Source organism: Oncorhynchus mykiss, chromosome 26 (assembly GCF_057628025.1).
Source record: "Oncorhynchus mykiss isolate SJ-2025 chromosome 26, ASM5762802v1, whole genome shotgun sequence".
NCBI classification, from domain to species: Eukaryota; Metazoa; Chordata; class Actinopteri; order Salmoniformes; family Salmonidae; genus Oncorhynchus; species Oncorhynchus mykiss.
Window position 1 is genome coordinate 29,807,814 of NC_143047.1, and position 16,418 is coordinate 29,824,231.

Genomic DNA, 16,418 nt, shown 5'->3' on the forward strand with positions numbered 1-16,418 from the left:
TGGGAGGGGTACGGTCCTGAGGAGAGGAGTTGGGTTCCCTCTCGGGACGTGCTGGACCGTGCGCTGATCGAGGATTTCCTCCGTTGCCGCCAGGTTTCCTCCTCGAGTGCGCCAGGAGGCGCTCGGTGAGTGGGGGGGTACTGTCATGTTGTCTTGTCTCTGTCCTTTCCCTTCACCCTGTCTCCCTCTGCTGGTCGTGTCAGGTTACCTTTTCTCCCCTTCTTTCCCCCAGCTGTTCCCTGTCTCCTCCTAACTACCCATTCACCCCGTTCCCCACCTGTTCCCTTTTTCCCTCTGATTAGGTCCCTATATCTCCCTCTGTTTCTGCTCCTGTCCTTGTCGGATTCTTGTTTGTTTGTGTTTCATGCCTGAGCCAGACTATCGTCATGTTTGCTGTAACCTTGTCCTGTCCTGTCGGAATCTGCCGGTCTATCTGAGCCTACCTATGTTTTGTTATTAAAGAAGCTCTGTTTAAGTTAGTTCGCTTTTGGGTCCTCATTCACTCACCTTAACAATCTGTCTCTTCTCTCACTTTCTCTTTTCTCTCTGTCTCTTCCCTCTCTCTATCTGTCTCTTCTCTCACTATCTCTTTTCTCTCTGTCTCTTCCCTCTCTCTAACTATCTATTCCCTCTCTCAGCCTATGTGTTGCAGGTGAAGGTGGAGATGGAGCTGGAGATCCTGCAGTGTGAGAAGATCAAGGCTGTCAGGGAGGAGCAGCTGGAACGACTCACACAGATCTGCCAGGAGCAGGCAGTAAGTCCCCGCACCATCACCTCACAGATAGCGGTGAGACTATGGTTAGGGTTTTGGTTGAAGCTAGGTTATGGTTGAGGCTAGGGCTAAGGTTGAACCAGGACTTTTTTTAAATTAATAATAATTACATTATTTCACATTTTTTTAACCAGTTAGGCCAGTTGAGAACAAGTTCTCATTTACAACTGCGACCTGGCCAAGATAAAGCAAAGCAGTGTGACACAAACAACAACACAGAGTTACACATGGGATAAACAAACGTACAGTCAATAACACAATAGAAAAATCTGTAAACAGTGTGTGCAAATGAAGTAAGGAGGTAAGGCAATAAATAGGCTATAGTGGCGAAGTAATTACAATTTAGCAATTAACACTGGAGTGATATACAGTTGAAGTCGGAAGTTTACATACATCTCAGCCAAATACATTTAAACTGAGTTTTTCACAATTCCTGACATTTAATTCTAGTAAAAATTCCCTGTCTTAGGTCAGTTAGGATCACCACTTTATTTTAAGAATGTGAAATGTCAGAATAATAGTAGAGAGAATGATTTATTAATTGTTTTATTTCTTTCATCACATTCCCAGTGGGTCAGAAGTTTACATACACTCAATTAGTATTTGGTAGAATTGCCTTTAAATTGTTTAAGTTGGGTCAAATGTTTTGGGTAGCCTTCCACAAGTTTCCCACAATAAATTGGGTGAATTTTGGCCTATTCCTCCTGACAGAGCTGGTGTAACTGAATCAGGTTTGTAGGCTTCCTTGCTCGCACACGCCTTTTCAGTTCTGCCCACAAATGTTCTATAGGATTGAGGTCAGGGCTTTGTGATGGCCTCTCTAATACCTTGACTTTGTTGTCCTTAAGCCATTTTGCCACAACTTTGGAAGTATGCTTGGGGTCATTGTTCATTTGGAAGACCCATTTGCGACCAAGCTTTAACTTCCTGACTGATGTCTTGAGATGTTGCTATATCCACCTAATTTTCCTCCCTCATGACGCCATCTATTTTGTGATGTGCACCAGTCCCTCCTGCAGCAAAGCACCCCCACAACATGATGCTGCCACCCCCACAACATGATGCTGCCACCCCCATGCTTCACGGTTGGGATGGTGTTCTTCGGCTTGCAAGCTTTTTCCTTTTTCTTTCATTATTGTTGTTCTGGTTGATTTGCACTTTTCGCACCAAAGTATGTTCATCTCTAGGAGACAGAATGCGTCTCCTTCCTGAGCGGTATGATGGCTGCATGGTCCCATGGTGTTTATACTTGCGTACTATTGTTTGTAAAGATGAACGTGGTACCTTCAGGCATTTTTTCTGAGGTCTTGGCTGATTTCTTTTGATTTTCCAATGATGTCAAACAAGTGAGCTGAGATAATGTGGAGCTTTACCTAGCAAAGACTTATAGATGACCTGGAGCCAGTGGGTTTGGCGACGAATATGTAGCGATGACCAGCCAACGAGAGCATACAGGTTGCAGTCGTGGGTAGTATATGGGGCTTTGGTGACAAAATGGATGGCACTGTGATAGACTGCATCCAATTTTCTGAGTATTGGAGGATATTTTGTAAATGATATCGCCAAAGTCAAGGATCGGTAGGATAGTCAGTTTTACGAGGGTATGTTTGGCAGCATGAGAGAAGGAGGCTTTTTTTGTGAAATAGGAAGCCAATTCTAGATTTAACTTTGGATTGGAGATGCTTAATGTGAGTCTGGAAGGAGCGTTTACAGTCTAGCCAGACACCTGGGAATTTATAGTTGTCCACATATCAGAACTGTCGAAAGTAGTGATTCTTCCTTCCAAAGAAAGGCCAGACGTATACAGTATGGTGTCGTCTGCGTAGAGGTGGATCAAAGAATCACCCGCAGCAAGAGCGACATCATTGATATATACAGAGAAAAGAGTCAGCCCGAGAATTGAACCCTGTGGCACCCCCATAGAGACTGCCAGAGGTCCGGACAACATACCCTCCGATTTGACACACAGAACTCTATCTGAGAAGTAGTTAGTGAACCAGGCGAGGCAGTCATTAGAGAAACCAAGGCTGTTGAGTCTGCCGATAAGAATATGGTGATTGACAGAGTCGAAAGCCTTGGCCACGGCTGCACAGTACTGTCTTTTATCGATGCCGGTTATGATATAGTTTAGGACCTTGAGCAGAGCTGAGGTGCACCTGTGACCAGCTCGGAAACTGGATTGCATAGCGGAGAAGGTACGGTGGAATTCAAAATGGTCTGTGATCTTTTTTTTCACTTGGCTTTCGAATACTTTTTTTTTTTTTTTACTCTGTTTATTAAGTTTTGAACATACACACACACAGACAAGACAAAGCAATATAAATAATATACTCAACTAGAAGAAAAAAAATTGCTTTAAAGATACCATACTTTAGACAAGTTAAACACACCAGGCAGAAGGCTACAGAGGTTAAAGGGCAATCTATAGTACAGGGACAGAGCAAACACCTCACCATTGTTCCTGTAAACAGTCAAGGGATAAGGGTGGAGAAATGCAACCACTCACAGAGGGTCATGGCCACAGACCGACCATCCAGTGGACAAAAAAAACGTTTACAATGCTTTAAAATAAAAAATAAAAAATAATTATTCATGTAGGCATGAACAAAATGTAAAAATAACTGGGAAAAACAAGCTCACACTTCAGTCTCTGCCTGGGCAAGATGAACAAGGCATCTGCGGACCACAATCAATAAGCACATCGACCTTAATGCCCCCCCCCCCCAGCAAAAACACAGAGAGAAGCTCCTCCAACCCTTCAGTCACAAACTTATTTTGTTATTAATTGGAATGCCATCAGAGGATGGACCGTTTAAAGTAAGACCGGAATGGAGCCCAAGCCTCATCAAACAGTTTGGGGTTCCCACGTGAATTGAATTAATTTTTTTCTAGTTTCAGAGAGCACAACACATCCCTCACCCAATATTTATAAGATGGGGGAGCTGCCATCTTCCAGCTCTGTAGTATTAGCCGTCTAGCTGAAAGAGTTGTTTAAGCAACAGTGTCCGACTGGATTCTTGATAGGAGGGTACCCATGGGCAGTACTCCAAAAAGGGCTGTAAGGGGAGACGGATCTATAACAGTGTCATATATATCAGAGAAACATTTAAATATTAATTCCCAGAAACCTGACAGTTTATGACAGCCCCAAAACATATGCAACAGTGTGGCTGGTTCCACCTTACATCTGACACAGGTAGGATCAAAATCAGAGAATATTCTTCCAAGTTTGGCCCCCGACCAGTGGATATGGTGAACCACCTTGAATTGAATGAGGCTGTGTCTAGTGCTAAAAGAGGACGAGTGCACCCTGTGCAGCACAGATTCCCAGGCGTCTTCCCCAAGTTCCTCCCCCAAATCCTTTTCCCATCGAGTCTTTAAAGGCACCAAAGAAGGGTTCTGTAAGTCATGAATGATTGCATATACTGTACATCTGAAATTGCGCCCCTAGGAAGTTTGTTCAGCTCCAAGATGCTCTCTATAGCTGTATTCGCAGGCCTATTGGGAAATCCAGGTGTGTTAGCCCTGACAAAGTTTCTAGTCTGGAGATAGCGGAAAAAGTGGGATTGGGGAGATTGAACTTTTCCTGCAGCTGAGAAAAAGAGGCAAATGTATAATCAAAGAATAATTGGGCTAGCGAGGAAAGGCCTAGTGAGTGTCAAATGCCAAAAGCCCCATCATTCAAAGATGGAGGAAATAAAATGTTCTGATTGATTGGGCCTGATAGAGAAAAGCCTCGGAGGCTAAAGGCTAAACGGAACTGATTCCAAATTTTAAGAGACTGCTTTACAATTGGGTTGGCACACCTTTTGCCTAGGGACACTGGGAGAGACGAGCACAGCACAGAGGAAAGTGCTGCAGGTTTACACGATTCAGACTCCATCTGGACCCAGAGTGGTCTAGGGCCCGTAGGATCAGTCTGCAGCCAGTACAGAACGGCTCTGAAATTTGCAGCCCAGTAGTATGTCTGAAAATTTGGTAGAGCTAAACCCCCCAATGACCTAGGCTTCTGTACATTTTTTCTACCAATCCGTGGTACCTTGCCATCCCAAATAAAATGCATGAATGTTTGATCCAGTGAAATAAAAAAAGATTTTGGAATAAAAATGGTTAAACATTGAAACAAATATAAAAATTTGGGCAACACATTCATTTTAATGACATTAATCCTTCCGATAAGAGAAAGGGGTAGCGAATTCCAAAAAGTAAAAGATTGTTTCAATCTGTCTGCTAGAGCAACAAAGTTTTCCTGAAACAAATTTGAATATTTCCTTGTCACTTTTACTCCCAAGTAAGTGAATTGATCCCGGACAATCCTAAACTGAGAACTTGTGAAAGAGCACTTTAAAGCAGCCTTGTTTACTGGAAAAAGCTCACTCTTGCCTAGATTCAGCTTGTACCCTGAGATTGATCCAAACTTTTTAAGAACATATAGGGCACGTGGCAATGAGGTATCGGGGTTGGAGATAAACAAAAGGAGGTCGTCAGCATATAGCGAGACTTTCTGCTCCCAGCCCGCCCTGATTATGCCTTGAATGGCATCATTAGAGCGTAGTGCAATGGCGAGAGGCTCGATTGCCAAAGCAAACAACAAGGGGGAGAGTGGGCAACCCTGTCTGGATCCGCGGTGCAAGGGAAAATAGTCAGAGGACAAGTTATTAGTCCGTACCGAAGCCATGGGGGAAAAATAAAGAATCTTTATCCACGCAATGAATTTGGGGCCAAAGCCAAATCTATAAAGGGCAGCTGTTAGGTAATCCCACTCAACGCGGTCAAACACTTTTTCGGCATCAAGTGAGACCACCACCTCCGGGTCCTCCGACGCTGGGGAGTACAGTATATAGGCACCATAATATTGAAAAATAAATGCCTATTTCTCACAAAGCCAGTCTGGTCAGAGTGTATTACTTGGTGCAGCAAGCCTTCCATACGGATGGCTAAAAGCTTAGCTAGGATTTTGTAATCACAGTTTAAAAGCGAGATTGGGCGATAGGATCCACATTCCAGGGGGTCTTTGTTTTTCTTTAGTAGTAATGAAATTGAAGCCTGATAAAGACTAGGCGGTAGCTTTGAAGTATTGAGGCACTCTGCAAATAGTCGAGACAAGAATGGGCAAAGCAGACCAGAAAACGTCCTGTAAAATTTGGTTGGAAAACCGTCCGGACCCGGTGATTTACCACTTTTCATTGCGGACACTGCTGTTGCAATCTCCTCAAGCGTAAATTCTTCTTCTAGACAGTCATGGGAGTCTGTATCAATTGAAGGCATATTCAAGCCATTAAAGAAGGAGTCAATCAACAAGGGGTCTTGAGGGGATTCAGAGGTGTATAGCGCAGAGTAAAATTGTTTGAATTGATCATTGATCTCTTTATGTATAACTGTGGTGGCACCATACGGGGTCCTTATTTGTGGGATTAAACGTGAGGCCTCAGATTTACGGATCTGATGCGCAAGGAGTTTACTGGCCTTGTCGCCTTGTTCATAGACTTTGTATCGAGCTCGCAAGAGTAACTGTTCAGCTTGCCTGGTAGAAAGCTCATCAAATTCAGATTGGAGTAGTTGGCGCTCTTTATGCAGATCAGAGGAAGGATCCGTAGCATACTTCTCATCCAATGTGGCTATGGATTCGCTCAGGTCCTGAAGTCGCTGGGAGCGAACTCTGTTTTGGTTGGCTGTATAAGAAATAATTTGGCCACGTAGGTATGCTTTGAGAGACTCCCATATGGTAGAGCAGGACATACCTGGTGTTGAATTAGTTTCTAAGAATAAGGTCATTTCAGAAGAAATGAAATTGACAAACTCCTTATCTGAGAGTAAAATGGGGTTGAGACGCCATTGATAACACCTAGGAGGTCGCTGGGGAAACTCTAGTTCAAGCACTAATGGTGAATGGTCAGAGATAACAATACTCTCGTAAGTACACTGCCGAAGGTTAGGCAGAAGTTTTTTTGTCCAAAAAGAAGTAATCAATCCGGGAGTATGTTTGATGAACATGAGAATAAAAGGAATACTGTCTATCTGTAGGATGTAGGAAACGCCAGGCCTCAAACATAGCATATTTCTGAAGAAAGGATTGAATAAGTAGGGCACATTTAGATGGGCCTGTATTTGTTTGTGAGGACTTGTCAAGAACTGGGGACATTTTACAGTTGAAATCCCTCCCTAAAATCAACAAATGAGAATCTAAATTGGGAATAGCAGACAGAAAGGAAGAAATGAAACTTGTGTCATCCCAATTGGGAGCATAAACACTAGCCAAAACAAGAGGGGTAGAAAACAGTTCACCGGTTACTATGACGTATCGTCCCTTAGGATCAGCAATAACCTCAGAAGCTACAAAGGGAGTAGCTTTATCAACCAGAATAGCAGCACCTCTTGATTTACTATGAAAGTTCGAGTGGAACACTTGACCAACCCAGTCCTTACGCATCCTAAAATGCTCACCAGTCCTCAAGTGAGTCTCTTGTAGAAATGCAATATTTGCATTCAAACCCTTTAAGTGTGTCAACACCCTCTTACGCTTCACCGGGTTGTTAACCCCTTTGGTATTCCAAGAAATGTACTTGATCGTATTATTTCGGCCCCTCTGGGCATTCCCGTTATTCAACCCTGTCATTAGAGCATAGAATGGAAAAGCAATGAGCACCCAAAACCCCCAGAATAACTTGTCTCAGAATAATAATGTACGGTGGTAAATGTTTGGAAAAAGTACAGAAAAAAACCAGAAAAAAAAACTAAAAAGACAGAATGACAACATTAGAACTGAACAATTCAACTTGCCCCCCCATCCCCCCATCCCATCCCAGACAATACCTCCCCAAACGAGGTACAAGCCTAAATAGAACATGTTCTCTTCGCACAGTATGTCTGTGAGAGTGCGGCCTTAAACCTAAACCCACAGTCCCGCTCTTTAAAGTCGCGTTTTGTTAGTGGATCAAGCAGCAAAAAGAAAGATTTGTATGTATTTTTTCAAATAAAAAAAAGGCGAATCCCTTGTGCAAACGGAATGACAAAAGCACCACTTGTAGATGTATATAATTGTATTCCCAGTCTTATAACAGGCATTGAGAGAGAAAATAAATAAAATGTATAAATGGCTCTCAGCCAAAAATCTAATTTGAAGTAAGGAAATCGTAGTAAGACAATCAAAAATAATAGTAATTATAATAGTAGTCTAGTTGAAGCTGAGACAGCTTACAACCAATACCAAAAAACTATGTGTGCGCAACGTTGAACGTTTGCTGGGCATAAATGACGCTCAAAACTTTTAAAATTAAAGTGAGGCCCCAGAAACCGTGTAGCCTCGGGAGACATTTACTGTTTACTGGGTCAATGCAAACGGATGCAGTCCATACTTCACACTTGGATGGTCCCGAAGTACTCGTTTGGCCTGTCCGAAAGCTGCGCGCTGCCTGGAAACAGTGGGGGAGTGGTAGATGGAAAAGCTCTGTCCTTGAAAGTATTGCAGGCTCGTCGGTGGATCTCCATCTTTTCATGAAAAAAGTGCACTTGAAGAATTATGTCACGGGGCCTCTCCCCATCCCGGGGCTTTGGGCGCAGCGACCGGTGGGCTCGATCAATCAGGGGCTTTTCATCTAAGGCAAGAACATCCTTCAGCAGCCCTGAAACTAAATCCGTGGCGCAATGGATTTCCGCGGACTCTGGGACTGATACAAGTCTCAGATTATTGCGGCGAGAGAATCCCTCTAAACTCACACAGCTCTCCCTCACCTTTTTCAAATCCGCAGCTAGGCGTTTAACTTCAGCCTCCAGGGATGTAGTTAAATCGGAGACATTAGTAGCGGAGGTCTCCAGTGCTGCAATCGTTGTAGTGTGTGACGCAGTTGTTGTTTTGAGTGATGTGATTGCTGGCACAGTCTCGTTCCGCAGGATGGTTAAATCTGCTTTTAAAGTATCAGAAACCTCCTGTATTCTGGCCTCAATCGTAGCAACCACCTGTGTTTTCATTTCAACTATCTCAGAGCGTAGTAGTTTGATCGCCTCGAGAATGTTCATTTCAGTGCCTCCAGGCCAAGCCGCGCCCCCGGGTAAAGTGTGCGTCCCCGGGCCCTCAGACTCAGGAGAGGGCGGTGATGAGAGCGGGTCTTGTAGGCCGGGTTTTCTCAAAGTCATGCTCTTGGCCTTATGTTTGGTCGACATGCTGACATTCGGAAGCAAAGTAGTCTTGGTTTTTAAGGAAAGGGATCACCAAATTAATATTTGAAAATAAATACGGTTCTGCTGCAGAATTCACATAAACTTTAAGAATACCACGGGAGCAAACGGAAAACACGTCAGTCGCACATGGCGTCCCCTACCACCCCCCCGGCTTTCGAAGACTTTATAGAGGCAGGGCAGGATGGATATAGGTCTGTAACAGTTTGGGTCTAGAGTGTCTCCCCCTTTGAAGAGGGGGATGACCGCGACCGCTTAACCATCCTTAAGAATCTCAGACGATACGAAAGAGAGGTTGCACAGACTAGTAATAGGGGTTGCAACAATGGTGGCGGATAATTTTAGGAAGAGAGGTTCCAGATTGTCAAGCCCAGCTGATTTGTAGGGATCCAGATTTTGCAGCTCTTTCAGAACATCAGCTGTCTGGATTTGTGTGAAGGAGAAGCGGGGGGCTTGGACCAGTTGCTGCAGGGGGTGCAGAGCTGTTGGCCCGGGGTTGGGGTAGCCAGGTGTAAAGCATGGCCAGCCGTAGAGGCTAGCCGTATTGAATTTCTTGATTATCGTGGATTTATCAGTGGTGACAGTGTTTCCTAGTCTCAGTGCAATGGGCAGCTGGGAGGAGGTACTCTTATTCTCCAAGGACTTTACAGTGTCCCAAAACTTTTTGGAATTAGAGCTGCAGGATGCCTTTGCTTTCCTAACTGACTGTGTGTATTGGTTCCTGACTTCCTTGAAAAGTTGCATATCGCGGGGACTATTCGAGGCTTGTGCAGTACGCCACAGGGTGTTTTTGTGCTGGTCAAGGGCAGTCAAGTCTGGAGTGAACCAAGGGCTATATCTGTTCTTAGTACATTTTTTTTTGAAAGAGGCATGCTTATTTAAGATGGTGAGGAAAGCACTTTTAAGGAACAACCAGGCATCCTCGACTGTCGGGATGAGGTCAATATCCTTCCAGGATTCCCGGGCAGGTTGATTAGAAAGGCCTGCTCGCTGAAGTGTTTTAGGGAGCGTTTGACAGTGATGAGGGGTGGTCGTTTGACCGCGGACCCATAACGGACGCAGGCAATGAGGCAGTGATCGCTGAGATCCTGGTTGAAAACAGCAGAGGTGTATTTAGAGGGCAAGTTGGTCAGGATGATATCTATGAGGGTGCCCATGTTTACGGATTTGGGGTTGTACCTGGTAGGTTCCTTGATCATTTGTGTGAGATTGAGGGCATCTAATTTAGATTGTAGGAAGGCCGGTGTGTTATGCATATCCCAATTTAGGTCACCTAACAGTACAAACTCTGACTATAGATGGGGGGAAATCAATTCACATATGGTGTCCAGGGCACAGCTGGGGGCTGAAGGGGGTCTATAACAAGCAGCAACAGTGAAAGACTTATTTCTGGAGAGATGGATCTTTAAATGTAGAAGCTTGAACTGTTTGGGCATAGACCATGATAGTATAACAAAACTCTGCAGGCTATCTCTAATTTCAGAATTTATGATGGCCTTCCTAAGCGAGGATTCAGACACGGCTCGGACATCAGGGTTGGCAGAGTGTGCTAAAGCAGTGAATAAAACAAACTTAGGGAGGAGGCTTCTATTGTTAACATGCATGAACGCAAGGCTTTTACGGTTGCAGAAGTCAACAAATGAGAGTGCCTGGGGAATGGGAGTGGAGCTGGGCACTGCAGGGCCTGGGTTAACCTCTACATCACCAGAGGAACAGAGGAGGAGTAGGATGAGGGTACAGCTAAAGGCTATCAGAACTGGTCATCTAGTGCTTTTGGAACAGAGAATAAAAGGAGCAGATTTCTGGGCGTTGTAGGATAGATTCGGGGCATAGTGTACAGACAAGGGTATGGTAGGGTGCGAGTACAGTGGGGGTAAACCTAGGCATTGAGTGACGATGAGAGAGGTTGCATCTCTGGAGGCTCTAGTTAAGTTAGGTGCGGTCTCCGCATGTGTGGGGAGTGGGACAAAGGAGCTATCTGAGGCATGTTGAGCAGGACTAGAACAATGAAAACAGTAAACTAAAACAATGAGAACTGCCCTAAACAACAGTATACAAGACATATAGACATTGGAGAGAGGCATAAAGCAATCACATGTGTTGATTGGGAGAGCTAAGACAACAACAGGTGAGACAACAACGAGTAAACAGCTAAGACAACAACAGCGGGTAAATGGCGATGGATGGGCAGAGAGGGTCAGTTAGCTACACACAGGGCCTGAGTTCGAGGCTGGGGCCGACAGATAAACAAAATGAAGTACCGTGTTAATGAACAGTCCAGCAGGCATCAGCTGTGTAGCCGAGTGATCATAGGGTCCAATGAGCAGCAATAGATATTTAGACATGAAGGTAGGATTAGGGTTAGGGCTGTGGTTAACAGTTGAGCCGGCATGTGGATATGATGCTATGGTAATGGTTAAGGTTGAGGTTAGGGTTAGGTTTGAACTGGGATGTGGACCTGAAGGTAGGGTTAGGGTTGTGGTTGAGGGTAGGGTTAGGGTTGTGGTTGAGGGTAGGGTTAGGGTTGTGGTTGAGGGTAGGTTTAGGGTTGAGGTTAGGGTTGTGGTTGAGGGTAGGGTTGTGGTTGAGGGTAGGGTTAGGGTTGTGGTTGAGGGTAGGGTTAGGGTTGTGGTTGAGGGTTGGGTTAGGGTTGTGGTTGAGGGTTGTGGTTGAGGCTAGGGTTAGGGTTGTGGTTGAGGGTAGGGTTAGGGTTGTGGTTGAGGGTAGGTTTAGGGTTGTGGTTGAGGGTAGGGTTAGGGTTGTGGTTGAGGGTAGGGTTAGGGTTGAGGCTAGGGTTGTGGTTGAGGGTAGGTTTAGGGTTGTGGTTGAGGGTAGGGTTAGGGTTGTGGTTGAGGGTAGGATTAGGGTTAGGGTTGTGGTTGAGGCTAGGGTTAGGGTTGTGGTTGAGGCTAGGGTTAGGGTTGTGGTTGAGGGTAGGGTTAGGGTTGTGCTTGAGGCTAGGGTTAGGGTTGTGGTTGAGGGTAGGGTTAGGGTTGTGGTCGAGGATAGGGTTAGGGTTGTGGTTGAGGGTATGGTTAGGGTTGTGGTTAGGGTTAGGGTTGAGGCTAGGGTTAGGGTTGTGGTTGAGGGTAGGGTTAGGGTTAGGGTTGTGGTTGAGGGTAGGGTTAGGGTTGTGGTTGAGGCTAGAGTTAGGGTTGTGGTTGAGGGTAGGGTTAGGGTTGTGGTTGAGGGTAGGGTTAGGGTTGTGGTTGAGGGTAGGGTTAGGGTTGTGGTTGAGGCTAGGGTTAGGGTTGTGGTTGAGGGTAGGGTTAGGGTTGTGGTTGAGGTTAGGGTTGTGGTTGAGGGTAGGGTTGGTGGTTGAGGGTAGGGTTAGGGTTGTGGTTGAGCGTAGGGTTAGGGTTGTGGTTGAGGCTAGGGTTAGGGTTGTGGTTGAGGGTAGGGTTAGGGTTGTGTTTGAGGCTAGGGTTAGGGTTGTGGTTGAGGGTAGAGTTAGGGTTGTGGTTGAGGGTAGGGTTGTGGTTGAGGGTTAGGGTTGTGGTTGAGGGTAGAGTTAGGGTTAGGGTTGAGGCTAGAGTTAGGGTTGTGGTTGAGGGTAGGGTTAGGGTTGTGGTTGAGGGTAGGGTTAGTGTTGTGGTTGAGGGTAGGGTTATGGTTGTGGTTGAGGGTAGGGTTAGGGTTGTGGTTGAGGCTAGGGTTAGGGTTGTGGTTGAGGGTAGGGTTAGGGTTGTGGTTGAGGCTAGGGTTAGGGTTGTTGTTGAGGGTAGGGTTAGGGTTGTGGTTGAGGGTAGGGTTAGGGTTGTGGTTGAGGGTAGGGTTAGGGTTGTGGTTGAGGGTAGGGTTAGGGTTGAGGGTTAGGGTTGTGGTTGAGGGTAGGGTTAGGGTTGAGGGTTAGGGTTAGGTTGTGGTTGAGGGTAGGATTAGGGTTGAGGGTTAGGGTTGAGGGTTAGGGTTAGGGTTGAAGCAGGATGTGGACATGAAGCTAGAGTTAGGGTTGTGGTTGAGGCTAGGGTTCAAGGTTAAAGTTGAAGCAGGATGTGGACATGATGCCTGGGTTAGGGTTATGTTTGAGGTTGTTTCAGATTTCCAGAGGCTGCTATTTCAATTGCTACCACAGGGGGGCAGTAACACTTCACAGAAGAGTTCAATGTGTAGCCAACGCATTTTCAACAGACATCAGAGACGATGTTTCTTCAAATTGGCAAATCCGTAATAAACAGGCACAAGAAAAGTTGATCTTGTGATATTATGAACCCACAATACTCATAAGCACGCAACATAATATAGTAAAATATATTTGGAAAGATGTTTCCCATATAGTTGTAGACAACACATATTTTCCATGTTGTTATTTTTATCACTGTCACTGGTCACCTATGAACGTTTGAACATCTTGAAGAACAATCTGGCCCTAATGGCCATGTAACTCTTATAATCTCAACGCGGCACAGCCAGAAGAGGACTGGCCCCCCCTCAGAGCTTGGCTCCTCTCTAGGTTTCTTCCTAGGTTCCTGCCTTTCTAGGGAGTTTTCCCTCGCCCCTCTGCTTCTACATCGGCATTGCTTGCTGTTTGGTTTTAGCCTGGGTTTCTGTATGAGCACTTTGTGACATCTGCTGATTTAAAAAGGGCTTTATAAATACATTTGATTGATTGATTAATGACTGCACTCCTCTAGTCAGTTGAACTAAAGGACTACATTTCTTTCCAAGACTCAAGGTCCCAAGATCAATACAGGGAGAAGCCATAACTGTACATCAATGGAAACACGTTGTTGTACAAAACAGTCCAGTAATGATGGGCTCCTCAGTGTAACGCTACAAACAAACAGTTCATGTGTAATCTGACTGTCTGTTTGTCAATATGAGCCATCAGGCCAGAGGAAACCCCAGTGAAAGCATTGATCCTATAGCTAGTAATAGAACCACTTAGCCTACAGAATGCCTGGGATCATGCTGAAAGGGCCTGTCTGGGAGTAAAAGGTTAGGTTAGTCAACACTGACATATTGTTACATCAATACACCAAGATTTCAGCTAGAAGAATACATGTGTGTATGCCTTTTCCAGACCAACTCTCTCTCTCTCTCTGTCACTCTCTCTCTCTCTGTCTCCCCCCTCCCTCAGTTTGAGATCAGACAGCTCCGGGCCCACCTGGCCCAGCAGGACTTGGACCTGGCTGCAGAGCAGGAGGCTGCTATGCAGATCCACCATGTGTGGGGCAAACAGAGGAGCAGCTACCAGGTGGTGGAGAGCCAGGGCCCTGGGGAGTCTGACGATGAGGGACATGGAGTCCTCAGGGAGACCCCAGCAGGTACACTCGCCAAAACTGTACCTATAAGCTACACTATATATACAAAAGGATATGGACACCCCTTTTGTCATGTAGTGTATGTCACATCCAGGGAAACTAGGGCCCAGAGTTTTTCTGTCCCTAACTATAACAGTATATGTAATACTCCATACCATGATCCTCAGACCATGAGATAAAATAGATACTAGCTCTTTCATATTCTTCATGGTTATTGCTATATTCTGGACCATGTAAGAATATTGAGTCTGATGAATACTGCTGTTCCAAGAGGCAGCTGTAAATCCTAATTATGAATTACTTCACCACAGACCAAAAACAATGAACTTGACTCATTTTATTATTTTATTTTTACCCCTTTTTCTCCCCAATTTCGTGGTATCCAATTGGTTGTTACCATCTTGTCTCATCGCTGCAACTCCTCTACGAACTTGGGAGAGGCGAAGGTCGAGAGCCGTGCGTCCTCCGATACACGACCCAGCCAAGCCACACTGCTTCTTGACACACATGCCCGCTTAACCTGGAAGCAAGCTGCACCAATGTGTCAGAGGAAACACCGTATATCTGGCTCGCTAGTGCGCGATGGGACAAGCACATCCCTGCCAGCCAAACCCTCCCCTAACCCGGACGACGCTGAGCCAATTGTGCGCCGCACCATGGGTCTCTCGGTTGCGGCCGGCTGCGACAGAGCCTGGACTCGAACCAGGAGCTAGCACTGCCTTAGACCACTGCACCACTCGGGAGGCCTGTGACTCATTTTAATAAAGTTCTACATTCGTCTGTATGGTTGAAAAGGCATCCTGACAGAACCAGCAGAGAGGTTTGTACATAAAGTATGTACATAATTATGTAGGACAAAAAGTCCCATCCAATGTAACATCAGGTGAATGGGGTGTCAGAGCAGTGTCAAACTGATCTAGCAGCAGTAGCCCTGAGCTAGTCTCCAGGCCCTAGCCTCTTAAAACACTGACGGTAACTCACAACACCCCTCTGACCGCAGGCAAGGCACACACACACAACACACACACCACACCTCTGACCGCAAGCAGTGCAATATCAATAAGAGGGCAGAAAAGCTTTTAGGATGTGATGAAACCTGGGGACAACAAGCATGTTCTCCTAACGGCACGTCACACACACACACAGGCACACATGCAGTCATGCACACACACACACACAAACATACAGACACGCACACACACACACTCACCCACCCACACACACACCCCACCTCAGCCAGGCTGTTTCAGGTACAGAGTGCTCTGTGCATTGGGCCTTGTTCTGAGGTCTGAGGAGAGAGAGGGCCACTGTGAACATCTGCTCCTCTTCACCTGGAAACCACAATAGGGCACCAGGAGACGCCACACCACCACCCCCAGGGGATTGTGGGAAATCTGGCTCTTAGGAACAAGCATGTTTTTTTTTCCAGAACATGGAAGGAGTATTGGGACAGGAGGAGCACTTAGGCTTCAGGCAGTCCTGCAAGGACAGACCGTGGACTGGGTTAGGACTCCTCACGTCTCTCTCTCCCCCCTCTCTCTCTCCGCCCTCTGGCCCAAGGGATGCCATCAAAGTGTCATTCATTCTAATTGAGGCACTCTACTGCGAAGTCTATTTCCTTGTTGAAAACTAAGCTTGTTTCAAAAGGAGGTAGAAAAGGTGAGACACATTTTGTCTACTGGTCACGAGGGACTTGTGGTTTTGTCACTTCTCAAGAGAGCAGCTGTTGATTTTGAGGAACATACCAAATTGACCACACAGAGTTGTAGGTGAAAAGCACAGTAATTGCTTTCAGATCAACTTCTTGGAAGTTCACACAACTTCTCTATGTGTTGTACTGCTGGGGGAAGAGGACAAAGTACCAAAATTAAATGTGAATACCTCACTTAAAGGAGAAGTTTTATTTTTACAACCAAATCTCTCTTTTTTTATGTTATAGAAGGGTCCAGACACCTTTTTTGGCATTTCACGTGTTTTTGATAAACTTACCCCAAACAGCAAATCACTTCTTCATCCTTTTTGTCTAGTATGGTGACCCCAAAAATACCCAAATACATCAATTTAGAAATGGCAAAGCTCTCAGTATAGTGATGCAGGGCTTTAGATGTTGTACATGTGAAATTGTGTCATTATGAACTTTATCCACAACGTGTTTTTTCGGGGCCCCCATACTACACAACGAGGATGAGGAAGTGATTTTCTGTTTG

General features: G+C 45.5%; 1 protein-coding gene across 1 annotated transcript in view; it reads left to right on the top strand.

Moving 5' to 3' along the window:
- The window catches only part of LOC110526636 (transmembrane protein 266-like), a 113,104-nt gene that overhangs the window by 92,821 nt on the left and 3,865 nt on the right, over nt 1-16,418 (top strand). The window contains exons 8-9 of the mRNA XM_090222653.1: nt 639-754; nt 14,028-14,214. Coding sequence (XP_090078779.1) covers nt 639-754; nt 14,028-14,214 — 303 coding nt within the window. The remainder of the gene's footprint in view (nt 1-638; nt 755-14,027; nt 14,215-16,418) is intronic.